At 40.3% G+C, this 15,968-nt stretch overlaps 1 protein-coding gene across 7 annotated transcripts in view; it reads right to left on the reverse strand.

Moving 5' to 3' along the window:
• rg (A kinase anchor protein rugose) overlaps window positions 1–15,968 on the reverse strand; it is an 803,540-nt gene that overhangs the window by 592,155 nt on the left and 195,417 nt on the right. For all 7 annotated transcript variants that reach the window (XM_070098204.1, XM_070098202.1, XM_070098203.1 and 4 more), the window contains 3 exons: window positions 14,320–14,470; window positions 11,771–11,900; window positions 5,743–5,879 (listed from right to left, as the gene is read on the reverse strand). In XM_070098204.1, coding sequence (XP_069954305.1) covers window positions 5,743–5,879; window positions 11,771–11,900; window positions 14,320–14,470 — 418 coding nt within the window. The remainder of the gene's footprint in view (window positions 1–5,742; window positions 5,880–11,770; window positions 11,901–14,319; window positions 14,471–15,968) is intronic.

Genomic DNA, 15,968 nt, shown 5'->3' on the forward strand with positions numbered 1-15,968 from the left:
GGCTTACTTTGTTGATGTGTGCCAATGCTACTGGTGATTGCAAAGTGAAGCCTTTATTAGTGTATCACTCTGAAACTCCCAGAGCGTTCAGGCAAAAGAATGTCCTCAAGGATAATTTGTGTGTGCTGTGGAGGGCAAACAGTAAGGCATGGGTCACTAGGGAATTTTTCTATAACTGGTTACACCATGCATTTGCCCCCAATGTGAAAAATTACCTAACTGAAAAGAAATTAGAACTTAAGTGCCTCCTGGTGTTAGACAATGCCCCTGGTCATCCTACAGACGTGGCAGAGCGACTTTATGGGGACATGAGCTTCATTAAGGTGAAGTTTTTGCCTCCTAATACCACTCCTCTCCTGCAGCCCATGGACCAGCAGGTTATTTCCAACTTCAAGAAACTGTACACAAAAGCTCTGTTTGAAAGGTGCTTTGTAATGACCTCAGAAACTCAACTGACTCTAAGAGAGTTTTGGAGAGATCACTTTAATATCCTCAATTGTGTAAACCTTATAGGTAAGGCTTGGGAGGAAGTGACAAAGAGGACCTTGAACTCTGCTTGGAAGAAACTGTGGCCAGAATGTGTAGACAAAAGGGATTTTGAAGGGTTTGAGGCTAACCCTGAGAATCCTGTGCCAGTTGAGGAATCCATTGTGGCATTGGGAAAGTCCTTGGGGTTGGAGGTTAGTGGGGAGGATGTGGAAGAGTTGGTGGAGGAGGACAATGAAGAACTAACCACTGATGAGCTGCTAGATCAACTTCAACAGCAAGAGGCCACACCTGAGGAAATTGCTTCGGAGGAGGGGAGAGAGAAATTGAAGAAGTTGCCTACTTCAAAGATTAAGGAAATCTGTGCAAAGTGGCTTGAAGTGCAAACCTTCATGGATGAAAATCACCCTCACACAGCTATTGCAAGCCGTGCTGGTGATTATTACACTGACAATGTTGTGAAACACTTTAGGCAAGTCATAAAGGAACGAGAGGTACAGGCCACTATGGACAGATATCTTGTGCGAAAGAAGTCCAGTGACTCTGAAGCTGGCCCTAGTGGCATTAAAAGAAGAAGGGAAGTAACCCCAGAAAAGGACTTACTACCTCAAGTCCTAATGGAAGGGGATTCCCCTTCTAAACACTAACACACTCTCTCCCCTCCTCCCATCCCATCAATCATCACCAGATCTTCAATAAAAGTAAGTGTCATTTAATTGTGCATGCCTTTTTCAGTTTGTGTGTATTAAAATTAACATTTCATGTGGTAAAAAAAAATTTTTTTCATACTTTTGGGCGTCTTGCACGGATTAATTTTATTTCCATTATTTCTTATGGGGAAAATTCATTCGCATAACGATTATTTCGCATAACGATGAGCCCTCTTGCACGGATTAAAATCGTTAACCGGGGGTCCACTGTAATTACATCATCCTGTGGACGGTAACGAAAGAGAATTTGAAAACATAAAAGCCTAGGAACTGGGTCCCAAAAGGGGTTACAGGAGTACATCTAGATATATGTATATTACAGTTCACTTATCTGTTGCAAGCAAATTTAGGAAACTTTCTTAATATGTCTGGTATCTTATTTACATTAATAAGATCTCGTGACATATTACATAGGTTATTGTACCGTCTACCGGCCTTGCCTGGATATCTTTGATTATTATACTGTCCACCAGCCTTGCCCGGATATCTTGTCGAGCGAGCGGTTGTCACTGACACATGATGGTTGTCAGTGTTCAACTAACTTGAGAAGGGGGGAAAGGAGGAGGGGAGGAGCAGTCTCATTCTGGGTAAAACCAACACATGATTTCTAAATATTTTATTTAAAAAAGTGCATAATTCATGGAATATTTTGGTATTTAAATTTTGTTTCTACGATTTTTCTAAGTTGAGTTATCGGAAATTACAAATTTTGCCGGAAAGCAATTTTGCATCACTAATATGCCTGATGTGACTTTGTTGTTTGTGAACAATTCATTCATTATTTTTTTTTTTAATGTGTATCATTATTATGCAAATATTTGGTGCAAAAATGAGAGGTTAGAAGAATAATTTTAGATGTTTCTTCATGTGCTATTATCTTGGAAGTTACTTGGACAAAATGCATGTGCTCCTTCATTATTTATGGAACAATCACAAAAAAAATTCTTTCTGAGATTATAAAAGTCCTTGTTCTTCAATTCCATGTTTCTGTTTTAATCATAATCACTTTCAAAATGTTAAATTTTATTGATTCTTATTGAAAAAGTAGATTTTTTTAAATTTTCAAAAATTTAAAGAAAATAACAAGGTTGCTCCTTGCACTTCAGGAACATCCTTCAACTGACTAGTAAGTAATTAACATACATTCCTTAGAGTTTCATGGGGTAAATCCTCCCACAACTCGCAGACAGCATCCTAAAGCCGTGGGAGTGGGATGATATCCTTCCTCAAGTAGATCTCTATCACAGCCCAAAGGTTCTCAATGGAGTTTAATTCTGGGGAATATCCCAGTCAGTCACTGAACGGTACCTCACAGGGATAAAGCCACTGAACAATGGACATTGCAAGAGAGATTCAGGAAACTGATAACACAGAAAATCTAAGTACATGTGTTATTAGTTAACATTAGTGGGAACAGATATCATGGCTTCCATGGAAGTGCTTTTGATGTGAATGTTATTAACACTGTCCTGAAGGAACTGATGCAACTCAGTCCTCACTGGATGCTAACACACATCAGTGATATTGCCTATTTCTTACATTTCATGGCCTGCCATATGTAATCCAATGAACTTTACAAATGTCTTTTGTCAACAACTTATTCCTGCTCATACTTCACCAGTAGCCAAAGACATCTGACAAATATGGCCTTCAAGATCATGTGGTGCATGAGGACCATTAACAAAAAAAACCATTCACCACGCAATCCTACAAGGAGCCTAAGATGCAGCAAGTAGCCTTTGGAAATCCTGAGACACCCCACTTAGATTTGCAAGGTCAGCCTAACTTTCTGTCTAATCAACTAACTTACTTTAATGACAAGCACTGTATATGATCTCTTGTACTTATTTAACATGCTTGATTATGTGACTATTCCTAGTTGGTACCAAATACTCTAAACAGAACTAACATACAGAGTGTATAATGTCCCAAACAAATCTTTGATCAGGTTCCTGAATGCTATTTTGAGCTAGATAGTCTTGTATATGGCTAGAAACAAATGCAGTATAATGTGATCCTTTGGTAATGTCCATGCAGTGACCTTTTTTTCTGACTTAAAAAACCCCACTGAATGTGTGCAAAGTTGTCCTTAGTGTATTCTCAATATTTCTACTGCTGGAGGCAGCTGAAATGTTGTGACTGAGGGCAATGTGTAAGTGTGAATATTATGCAGATAATTTATAGTTTGGAGATTAGAAGATGTTGGGTAACTAAATGTAATATCCAGAGAGCTGTGGTGGTTTGGACACTCAAGATAGGAAAGAGCAAAAAAGGATGACTTAAAGGGTGTATAAATCTGTAGTGGAGTGAAGGCAGGGTAGGAGGTCACCCTATAAAGGTTACAGGGAGGGGGTAAAGGAGGTTTTGTATGCGAGGGGCTTGGACATCCAGCAGGCATGTGTAACTGTGTCAGATAGAAGTGAGTGGAAGCAAGTGGTTTTTGGGACTTTACAAGCTACCAGAGTGTGAGCAAGGTAACATTTTGTGAAGAGATTCCAGTAAACTGGTTTGCCAGACCTGAGTTTGGGAGGTGGGAAGTAAAGTGCCTGCACTCTGAAGGTGGGGCGGGATAATTGCAGTCTGGAGGGGCATCTGAACTGTAGTATCAGTGCACCTTTGGCAACACAAGTATGGAGTGAATGATGGTGAAAGTGTTTCTTTTTTGGGTTACCCTACCTCGGTGGGAGATGGCCAGTGTGATAAATTTTTTTTTTTTTTATAATATTTAAGGAGAAGGAGCTGAAACTGTAGAGGTCATACAACACCTTGAGAATTTGAGATAATCAGATTCAATCTAAGGAAGGAAAGAACAAGTCCAAGTAATGGCATCAAGAGCTCCTCACCAGCATTAAAGTACCTCTCTTGAGAGGCTGTGCATTCTCCAGATCAACAATTCTGCTGATGGCATGCAAAATTTCATATTATTTTTACATGTACTATCTTTATACATGTGGTAAATGCAGCAGCGAGGAGACGGTTGGAGGCAGTGGAGATGTCCTGTCTAACGGCAATGTGTGGTGTAAATATTATGCAGAAAATTCGGAATGTGGAAATTAGGAAAAGGTGTGGAGTTAATAAAAGTATTAGTCAGAGGGCAGAAGAGGGGTTGTTGAGGTGGTTTGGTCATTTAGAGAGAATGGATCAAAGTAGAATGACATGGAAAGCATATAAATCTATAGGGGAAGGAAGGCGAGGTAGGGGTTGTCCTCGAAAGGGTTGGAGAGAGGGGGTAAAGGAGGTTTTGTGGGCGAGGGGCTTGGGCTTCCAGCAAGCGTGCGTGAGCGTGTTAGATAGGAGTGAATGGAGACGAATGGTACTTGGGACCTGACGATCTGTTGGAGTGTGAGCAGGGTAATATTTAGTGAAGGGATTCAGGGAAACCGGTTATTTTCATATAGTCGGACTTGAGTCCTGGAAATGGGAAGTACAATGCCTGCACTTTAAAGGAGGAGTTTGGGATATTGGCAGTTTGGAGGGATATGTTGTGTATCTTTATACGTATATGCTTCTAAGCTGTTGTATTCTGAGCACCTCTGCAAAAACAGTGATTATGTGTGAGTGTGGTGAAAGTGTTGAATGATGATGAAAGCATTTTCTTTTTGGGGATTTTCTTTCTTTTTTGGGTCACCCTGCCTCAGTGGGAGATGGCCGACTTGTTGAGAAAAAAAAAAAAAAAAAAAAATCTTTATACAACGTAAGAACGTTTTAACCCTGGAGGTGGGAAATACAATGCCTGCACTCTGAAGGAGGGGTGGAGATATGTTGCAGTTTTTAAACTGTAGTGTCAGTGCACCACTGGCAAGACAGTGATGGAGTGAATGATGAAAGCGTTTCTTCTTTTTCGGGCCACCCTACCTCAGTGGGAAATGGCTGATGTGGTAATTAAAAATTTTTTTGCTATTCTGTGAAAATTCCCATATAATTTGTACTCAGTCCTCAGATTTCTTAAAAAATAAAACTTACATAAGCTGTGGACATATTCCGAAACCTACCTTGCCATTAGCACTCGGCTGCCTTACAGTCCTAACCAGATCAAGCTGAGTATCAGCCATCTGGCTGCCACAAGCAGAGCATGCAATTACAGACAGCAGGTGCACCATATAACATAACACCTTCAATGTATGTAAAATCCTGGGAACCACTTCACAATACAATGATACACACAAGTTCATTAATATTTTACACCAGCAGGTCATCTTGCCCCACAAGATGAGGAGGGCTATCATGATATTTTTCATTGCTAATTCTTCACCACCTGTGACAGTATCCATGGTGAACTATTATATTGCAAGACAGGTAGTCTGTCACCCCATCAATGCACAGCACCAACAACCTACACAAATTTTCTCATGCTGCCAATGTCACCCTACTTCTTATGAATATTGCCAAGTGTCATTGTTCTAGTGGCTTAGTTCCTCCCAAGGTCATTTTTGGCATTTCTTACACCTGAGTTCAAATATAAACAAGCTGCATATCTTCCTAATAAATTATTTTAAAGCACTAAAAAAAGAAATGAAAGGCACAAAGAGTAAAGAACTGTGCTTACCTCAGGGTCTGCTTTCCTAAACTCTGGGTCCTCCTCGTCCACCTCAAAGTAGAGTTCTGCTGCTGTTATGGAGACAGTACCTGGTACCACCAAGCCAGGAGCAACCAGACGTGCTCTAGTGCTCATATTCACCATGCCTGGCGTAATGAGAAAAATAAAGGAATTAAAATATGAATAAATTCTTTACTCCAGTTCATTTATATTTATCACCAACAGAGTGAGATAAACAAGTTAAGAAAGCCTGGGGAACGACTGGATTTGTCAGTTAAAAACAGAGTAGGGGAGTTAGTAGATGGAGAACTGGAGGTATTGGGTAGATGGCAAGAATATTTTGAGGAACTTTTAAATGTTGATGAAGAAAGGGAGGCAGTAATTTCATGCACTGGCCAGGTAGGTATAACATCTTTTAGGAGTGAAGAAGAGCAGGATGTAAGTGTAGGGGAGGCGCATAAGGCATTACGTAGAATGAAAGGGGGTAAAGCAGCTCGAACTGATGAGATCATGACAGAAATGTTAAAAGCAAGGGAAAATATAGTGTTGTAGTGGTTGGTATTTTTGTTTAATAAATGTATGAGGTAACACAGAATGTAGGATTGCGGATGAGCAAGGAGGTTTCAGAGTGGGTAGGGGATGTGTAGATCAAGTGTTTACATTGAAGCATATATGTCAACAGTATTTAGATAAAGGTAGGGAAGTTTTTATTACATTTATGGATTTAGAAAAGGCATATGATAGAGTGGATAGGGGAGCAATGTGGCAGATGTTGCAAGTATATGGAATAGGTGGTAAGTTACTAAATGCTGTAAAGAGTTTTTATGAGGATAGTGAGGCTCAGGTTAGGGTGTGTAGAAGAGAGGGAGACTACTTCCCGGTAAAAGTAGGTCTCAGACAGGGATGTGTAATGTCACCATGGTTGTTTATTATATTTATAGATGGGGTTGTAAAAGAAGTAAATGCTAGGGTGTTCGGGAAAGGGGTGGGATTAAATTATGGGGAATCAAATTCAAAATGGGAATTAACACAGTTACTTTTTGCTGATGACACTGTGCTTATGGGAGATTCTAAAGAAAAATTGCAAAGGTTAGTGGATGAGTTTGGGAATGTGTGTAAAGGTAGAAAGTTGAAAATGAACATAGAAAAGAGTAAGGTGATGAGGGTATCAAATGATTTAGATAAAGAAAAATTGGATATCAAATTGGGGAGGAGGAGTATGGAAGAAGTAAATGTTTTCAGGTACTTGGGAGTTGACGTGTCGGTGGATGGATTTATGAAGGATGAGGTTAATCATAGAATTGATGAGGGAAAAAAGGTGAGTGGTGCACTGAGGTATATGTGGAGTCAAAAAATGTTATCTATGGAGGCAAAGAGGGGAATGTATGAAAGTATAGTAGTACCAACACTCTTACATGGGTGTGAAGCTTGGGTGGTAAATGCAGCAGCGAGGAGACGGTTGGAGGCAGTGGAGATGTCCTGTCTAAGGGCAATGTGTGGTGTAAATATTATGCAGAAAATTAGGAGTGTGGAAATTAGGAAAAGGTGTGGAGTTAATAAAAGTATTAGTCAGAGGGCAGAAGAGGGGTTGTTGAGGTGGTTTTGTCATTTAGAGAGAATGGATCAAAGTAGAATGACATGGAAAGCATTTAAATCTATAGGGGAAGGAAGGCGAGGTAGGGGTCGTCCTCGAAAGGGTTGGAGAGAGGGGGTAAAGGAGGTTTTGTGGGCAAGGGGCTTGGACTTCCAGCAAGCATGCGTGAGCATGTTAGATAGGAGTGAATGGAGACGAATGGTACTTGGGACCTGACGATCTGTTGGAATGTGAGCAGGGTAATATTTAGTGAAGGGATTCAGGGAAACCGGTTATTTTCATATAGTCGGACTTGAGTCCTGGAAATGGGAAGTACAATGCCTGCACTTTAAAGGAGGGGTTTGGGATATTGGTAGTTTGGAGGGATATGTTGTGAATCTTTATACGTATATGCTTCTAAACTGTTGTATTCTGAGCACCTCTGCAAAAACAGTGATTATGTGTGAGTGTGGTGAAAGTGTTGAATGATGATGAAAGCATTTTCTTTTTGGGGATTTTCTTTCTTTTTTGGGTCACCCTGCCTCGGTGGGAGACGGACAACTTGTTGGAAAAAAAAAAAAAATGTATGAAAGAGGGGAAGGTAGTTAGGGATCGGCAGAGAGTATGTATAGTTCCTTTATATAAAGGGAAGGGGGACAAAAGAGATTGTAAAAATTATAGTGGTTGTAAATGCAGCAGCGAGGAGGCGGTTGGAGGCAGTGGAGATGTACTGTCTAAGGGCAATGTGTGGTGCAAATATTATGCAGAAAATCCGGAGTGTGGAAATTAGGAGAACGGGTGGAGTTAATAAAAGTATAAGTCAGAGGGCTGAAGAGGGGTTGAGGTGGTTTGGTCATTTAAAGAGAATGGATCAAAGTAGAATGACATGGAGAGCGGTGAGAGTGGTGAGAGTGTTGAATGATGATGAAAGTATTTTCTTTTTGGGTATTTTCTTTCTTTTTGGGTCACCCTGCCTTGGTGGGAGACGGCCGACTTGTTAAAAAAAAAAAAAAGTTCACTCAGTATACCAGGTAAAGTGTATGGTAGGATTATTATTGAAAGAATTAGAGGTATGACAGAGAGTAGGATTGCAGATGAGCAAGGAGGCTTTAGAGTGGGTAGGGGATGTTTAGATCAAGTGTTTACATTAAAGCATATATGTGAACAGTATTTAGATAAAGGTAGGGAAGTCTTCATTGTATTTATGGATTTAGAAAAGGCATATGATAGAGTGGATAGGGGGGTGCAATATTACTAAATGCTGTAAAGAGTTTTTGAGGATAGTGAGGCTCACGTTAGGGTGTGTAGGAGAGGGAAATTACTTCCTCGTAAAAGTAGGTCTTAGACAGGGATGCGTAATGTCACAATGGTTGTTTAATATATTTAAAGATGGGGTTGTAAAAGAAGTAAATGTAAATGCTAGGGTGTTGGGGAGAGGGGTGGGATTAAATTATTGAGAATCAAATACAAATTGGGAGTTGACACAGTTACTTTTTGCTGATAATATTGTGCTTATGGGAGATTCTAAAGAAAAGTTGCAAAGGTTAGTGAACGAGCTTGCGTATGTAAAGGCAGAAAGCTGAAAGTGAACATGGGTAAGCGTAAGGTGATGAAGGTATCAAACGATTTAGGTAAAGAAAAATTGGTTATCACATTGGAGAGAGGGAGTATGGAAGAAGTAAATGTTTTCAGATATTTGGAAGTTGACTTGTCAGCAGATGGGTTTATGAAGGATGAGTTTAACCATAGAACTGACGAAGGAAAAAAGGCGAGTGGTTCATTGAAGTATCTGTGGAGACAAAAAACGTTATCCATGGAGGCAAAGAAGGGAATGTACGAAAGTATAGTGGTACTAACACTCTTGTATGGGTGTGAAGCTTGGGTTGCAAATGCTGCAGCGAGAAAGCGGCTGGCGGTAGTGGAGATATCTTGTCTAAGGGCAATGTGTGGTGTAAATATTATGCAGGGAATTTGGAGTGTGGAAATTAGGTGTGGAGTTATTAAAAGTATTAGTCAGAGGGCTGAAGAGTTGCTGAGGTGGTTTAGTCATTCAGAGAGAATGGATCAAAGTAGAATGACTTGGAGAATGTATAAATCTGAAGGGAAAGGAAGGAGGGGTAGAGGTCATCTTCAAAAAGGTTGGAAGGAGGGGGTAAAGGAGGTTTAGTGGGCAAGGGCCTTGTACTTCCAACAAGCATGTGTGAACATGTTAGATAGGAGTGAATGGAGATGAAAGGTTTTTGGGACCTGATGAGCTGTTGGAGTATGAGCAGAGTAATATTTTGTGAAGGGATTCAGGGAAACCAGTTAGCCAGACTTGAGTCCTGGAAATGGGAAGTAAAATGCCTGCATTTTAAAAGGAGGGGTTTGGGATATTGGCAGTTTGGAGGGACTTCTAAACCGTCGTATCTGAGCACCTCTGGAAGACAATGATTATGTATGAGTGAGGTGAAAGTGTTGAATGATGATGAAAGTATTTTCTTTTTGGGGATTTTCTTTCTCTTTGGGTCACCCTGCCTCTGTGGGAGATGACCGGCGTGTTGAAAAAACAAGTTTAGATATTGTTTTAACACATTAGCCATAAACCAATAAGGTAGGATGACTCAAAAAGGAAATACATTCACCAGAACTCCTTGAACAGCTGCTTTGACATAAATGTGCAACATCATGCTGCAGATGACACTGCAAACATTAATGTCCCCCACCAACTTTCAAAGTGCAGACACTACTTCTCACACCCGGGATTCAAGTGCAGCTGACCAGTTTCTCCCTGAATCCTTTCATGAATATTACAATGCTCACTCCAAAAGCATGTCAAACCCTACAAACCAGTTGTTCCCACACCATTTTAACATGCTCACACATACCTACTTGGTGCTCATGCCTCTTATCACTTAAAACCTTTTCCATCCCCTCCCACCAATCCTTACTGGCATGACCCTTACTCCTTCCCTCTGCCCTGGAGTTATAAACCCTTTTTGTCACCCTATTCTCTTTCCTCAACACATCTCATTTACTCAATTAAGGTCATAAAAGAGAGACATCTCAGTTTCCAGAATTTATTATTTCATCAAAACACCTGCATACACAACTGTTCCAGACGAATATGACTACAGGCTCGAAGGGCCACACACTTTTTTTTTTCTAATACGCTGACCGTCTCACACCAAGGCAGGCGACCCCCCCCCCCCCAAAAAAAAAAAAAAAAATACTTTTACCATCATTCACGTTATCACTGTCTTGCCAGAGCACCATATACCTGTGACTGATTTAGAGAGCTTTCCTACTCCTGCAGCCTGGCCTTGGGTCAGGCTTGTCTGGTGCTTGCCATCAATCAAAACACCTGCATACACAACTGTTCCAGACGAATATGACTACAGGCTCGAAGGGCCACACACTTTTTTTTTTTCTAATACGCTGACCGTCTCACACCAAGGCAGGCGACCCCAGGTTATTGCTGCTGGCAGCCTGTTGGCCCACACATCTATCACAGGCTGGTTCATCTGGCACCTGGTGGAAATACTTGTCAAGTTTCTGCTTGAAGACTTGTATGCTTGTCTAAGCAGTGTTTTCTGATAGCTTCAAGGGTGATGGGTTCCAAATGCTTAGGTGTGGTAAGAATGAAGAACTCAAAAGGAACGCTAAACAAAACTCAAGAGGATCGTCAGAAAGAATGAAAGGAACACGTGAAAAGCCTGGGAGTAATTATGCTAGCTGACCTTTCTTCCAAAGAACACAATAAGACCAAAGTCATGACAGCCAGGAAGATGACAGGGCGAATAATGAGAATTTTCAAAACAAGGGAAATAATGCCAATGGTGTCACTTTTCAAATCTCCTGAGCTCTATCATTTGGAATATTACTCAGCATCGATGGACCTATTCAGAGCAGGAGAAATATCAGAGCTGGAACAGATACAGAGATAATTTATGGTCCATATAAAGCCAATAAAGCATTTAAATTACTGGGAATGCCTTGAAGTCTTAAATATGCACTCACTGGTGAGGAGGAGAGATACATGATAATATATACCTGGAAAGTACTTGAGGGCCTTGTCCCAAATCTATACACTGCCATAACAACATACTGGAGTGAGAGATTTGGGAGAAAGTGAAAAATAAACCAAGTGAAAAGCAAGGGTGCCATGGGCACAATAAGGGAACACTGTATCAATGTTCGTGGCCCCAGGCTATTCAACATCAGAAAAACAATGTTGGGATAAGTGCAGAAATCTTCAAGAGGAAACTGAACAAGTATCTTCACTAGGTACCAGATCAACCAGGCTGTGATGGATATGTGGGTCAGCAGGCCAGGAGCAACAACCTGGTCGACCAAGCAAGCACCAGATGAGTCTGGCCTGGCCCTTGCCAAGCTCTGGGAATACAAAAAATTCTCAGAATTCATCAAAGGTCATCGTCAGAATACTCTATAATACTGACTGATGAAGTGAATTGATAAACATACCTGTTACATCAGCATCAAGGTCCCTGTCATCAGTGGTAAGTTCAGAGTCATCAAGAAGGTCAGTTGACTGTATTGGTTGCTGTAAAGACCGTCTCTGTGCTGCAAGTTGGGCATGAAACTCTTCTCTGGCCTGGGTACGAGGAAAAGTAAATGAGAATAATTCTCAAGTGTATTCATATGCATGTATAAAACACTAGAAAACCAGCTGTTCAACTAATAAATATCTGAGCATATTCAAGAGAGTGCAATGGAAAAGTGTAGTAGTAGTAGCAGCAGCAGCAACACGCACAGCAAGAGGCATTATTGAGCTTCCTCAGTGCTTGGGCTTAATGCCCAAAGCTGGGGTGTTACTCCAAAAGGATCCTGTAGTGCTTGCTCTTTTGTACCTCCTGACATCGTCTGCTGCTATGCAGCTGCCACACCCTTAGAGGTCAGTGTGGGCAGGGTTTGTGGCAGCCCAAGGTGCCTAGCTTCTCCCTCCGAGCCCCGTGGGGGCAGGGAATGGGGCTAGACTTGGGGACAACTGGTCCCAGAAGACGAGGAGGTACTTGTACCTCCTCCCATGACATACATTGGTCTGAGACACTCCCTTGACAGGGAGCCAAGGCCAGGCCACCTCTTGGAAAAGACCTGGGCTGGGCAATTATACTGGTGAATCTACAACAACAACAATGAGTATCACCCATTTTTCTCATTGAAATGTAAGTTCCATCTTCGTAATTACAGTTACATTTGGAAAGGTTTAAACCTCTCTCCTGGTCCTTTAATAATTAGAGCATTAAATTAAAATTATGGTTATACTGTATTAAATGAGCAGTTCAAGGCACAAAGGTACAAGTAACAAAGTATAATGAAAATGAATATGTGTTAGATTAATGAAAGAATTAACTGTGATCTACCAAAGCTATAATACATAGTGTAAATCTTTCCAGTTGAATAACATGTAGCTGAATTATTACCACTAATCTCATTGTCTCCCATATAGATCTACATTACTTATGCCAATGTCACTCACAGAGATCTAGGTTTTAAACACAGCACCCTCAAATATGCTGTGAGTGGTAAATTTTGACCTAGTCTGTGTGGTGAGTGTGAAGAGTAAAAAAATCCTAACCCACACAGTGCATAATGGGAATAGCAAACTTCTGACCTTGTGCTTGGTTTAAATCAGTGACTTTGAGGTGTTATATACAGTGTCTTTTTTATGACTTACTGGTTATTTTTTAGTATCAAATTGATAAAATGGAAGACATACTATTGGAAAAGATATGAGTTTGGTTGTCTTCAGGATCGAAAGTAGCTTGAAATATGGCTCAAAGTAGTAGAAATATTAAATTTGGGGGGATTTTCCTGAGGAAGGGAAGGGCCCCCTAACCGCTCCCCTCCTAGCTTTACTTCAATTATTGGGATGCCCTAGACCATGGCCAATCATTCTTGGTTATATTTTATTAACCAAGAAGTAGGGCAAAACTTTGATTATTTGTGTGACCAATTCAAAATGAAGGGGAATTTTTACATAAGAGAGGTAAGGGGATGTGGTTAATGAGCAGAAAATATGTTTGCTTCAGAGGCTTGAATGCATACAGTGTTTATTTTGGGCTCTGCTTTTAAATTGGAATCTTTTGAAGGTTGTGTAAAATTGGTCAAATTACTGACTTTTGTGCACTTTATAGCATAGTTCTAATAGTTGAAAAGGTAGTTTTTTTTCAGTCAATAGAAGGGAAGGCATACTAGCAAAATAGTTAGGAATTTGGATGATGGAACTGGCTTAGTATAGCACACAAAGTGGGCGAACTCGCGAATGCATGAATTGCACCCAGACTATCAACTTTGCACTTGTGTAATTCCATGAGATTTCCATAAAATTTTGCATTTTTAAGTGTCATTGCCTTCAGAAAAAGATTCTCTACCCTTTCAGAAGAATTTTTTTTTTTAAATCATGACTGTCAGCTCTTTAAATTTTGGGGGTTACAACAGTTAAAGGGTCAACTGGGATGATGCACAGTGTATGTGCTTCCACATAAGCAACTGAGTGCAACATTTAAGTACAATGTACACAAAAAAAAAATCACTAGAATTCAAATGTAGTACCACATGATATTATTTATATAGGGCATCCTCTTGGCTTTTATGCACCAAGGTTACATCAGCTCAAAAGAATTTATGTTCTTGGTAACACAACACTGAGAATGTTTATGATCTGGCAGTCACAGTGAGGACATAATTTTGCAAGAACAGAACACTGATTAACTTGTAAAACAGAATTCCAGATAGCAATGAAAATTATACAAGTGGAACTGTACACAACACATTATGTATTATTGGTAGAGAAATAAAAAGTTTATTATGGACATTAAAGATCATAAAATAACTAAAATTAAAAAAAAATTAATCTAAGAAAACAAAATTTTTAATATTGCTAATGGCCACTTCTTCTTAAATGGCTTATCATTATATAATATTATAGTATGGGTATTTGGGTATCTGCCCAAAAACTTCAATAAAAAATTTCAAGTAATGTAAAAATATTCTGCAATGATTCATCTTACTTGAAGAATAGCATCTTCTGGAGCTCCATGCTCAATGGCAGCTTTGAGTGTAGCTTCAGGGTGGGAGGAGCCTAGGGGATTTGGCACAAAACGTTTTCTCCGTCGAGAGTCATCCTCCCATGAGTCTAGTTTCCAAAATTGAGGTGGTGCACTACAGGATATAAAAATTATATTAAAAGAATTGCTCAATACACTGTAATAATGTGCAGTGTATACTGAATTAATAAAACATTCATCATTATAAACTTCCCCCCAAAATTCTTAAGACCAGACAAGACAAGATTAATGTTAAATGTAGCATAAAATACAGGGGTGGCCTAGCATAACTATTGTGCAGTCTGTGATGCAAGCACCAAATTTGGAACGCATGTTGGATGCACCCTTCTAAATACTTCTGAAAGCAAGTATACTAGAATTCTTTTCTTCTTCCAATGTACCAGCCGTATCCCACTGAGGTGGGGTGGCTCAAAAGGAAAAACGAAAGTTTCTCCTTTTAAATTTAGTAATATATACAGGAGAAGGGGTTACTAGCCCCTTGCTCCCGGCGTTTTAGTTGCCTCTTACGACACGCATGGCTTATGGAGGAAGAATTCTGTTCCACTTCAAGAATAAAACACAAACAAAATTACAACATGTCAAAAAAAAAAAAAAAAAAAAAAAAAAAACTAATCACTTGTTATTACATTACAGTCTTTTCTGATCACAGTTCTGTTGCCAAGAAGTTAACTATGTGAGAACTTCCCTTCAAAATACACAGAGCCCTGAGAGGCAGTGTCAACTGCCTCCCAGCATACATAAGGGGGATTAACATTAGTCCCCTGACTGCCTGCAAGAGGGAGCTGGACAGGTACCTAAAGTCAGTTCCTGACTGCCTGGGCTGTGGTTCATGCATCAGTTTGCATGCAGCCAGCAGGAACAGCCTGGTTAATCAAGCCCTCCTTGATCCACCCCGAGGCTTGGTCAAGGACCAGGCTGTGGGGATGCTGACCCCCGAAACACCCTCCAAGTATACCCGAGGTATACTTCCAACACTTTACACAGCCCTTGTTGCATCTCCATATTATTATTATAATCAAAAAGAAGCGCTAAGCCACAAGGGCTATACAGCGCTGCGTGCATCTCCATAACATGAGCTTTTTCCCAGGCATGGGTTTACCTAAGCCAATTTGGCTCATACAGCCCATCATCATTCTTTTTCAGCCCCAGCTGGTTGATGGAGGCAGTTTATGTGCTGGTATCAGTGCTTGACTTCACATATAACTTCCTTGATAGGCAACCCTCTTCACTTGCTCCTCCAGAGATGCCTTCTTTGGGGTAATAACCTGCCTACTGTTCTTCTTCTCAATGTTTATGTATGAGCTGGTTCTGTCACAGAGTGGAATAACAAACCTCTTGATGGTGTGCATGACATATTTAAGTATGTCAGTGCTGAGGACAGCTTCAGCAGTGCCTCTCAGTTTTGGTAGAACAGCTCAGACTATATAGGCAGTTAGATATCTTACCATGTCCAGCAAAACAGGAAACCATGTCACATCCTGTCAGAGCATGAAACATTGGCAGTGTTATACTTTGTCAGGTCCCAGGCCAGCTGTTATCCCATAGACTGCTAAATATAGAAAGTTCTTGATATTTCAAATGATAGCCAGTAT

This window comes from Cherax quadricarinatus, chromosome 61 (genome assembly GCF_038502225.1).
Source record: "Cherax quadricarinatus isolate ZL_2023a chromosome 61, ASM3850222v1, whole genome shotgun sequence".
Taxonomy (NCBI): Eukaryota; Metazoa; Arthropoda; class Malacostraca; order Decapoda; family Parastacidae; genus Cherax; species Cherax quadricarinatus.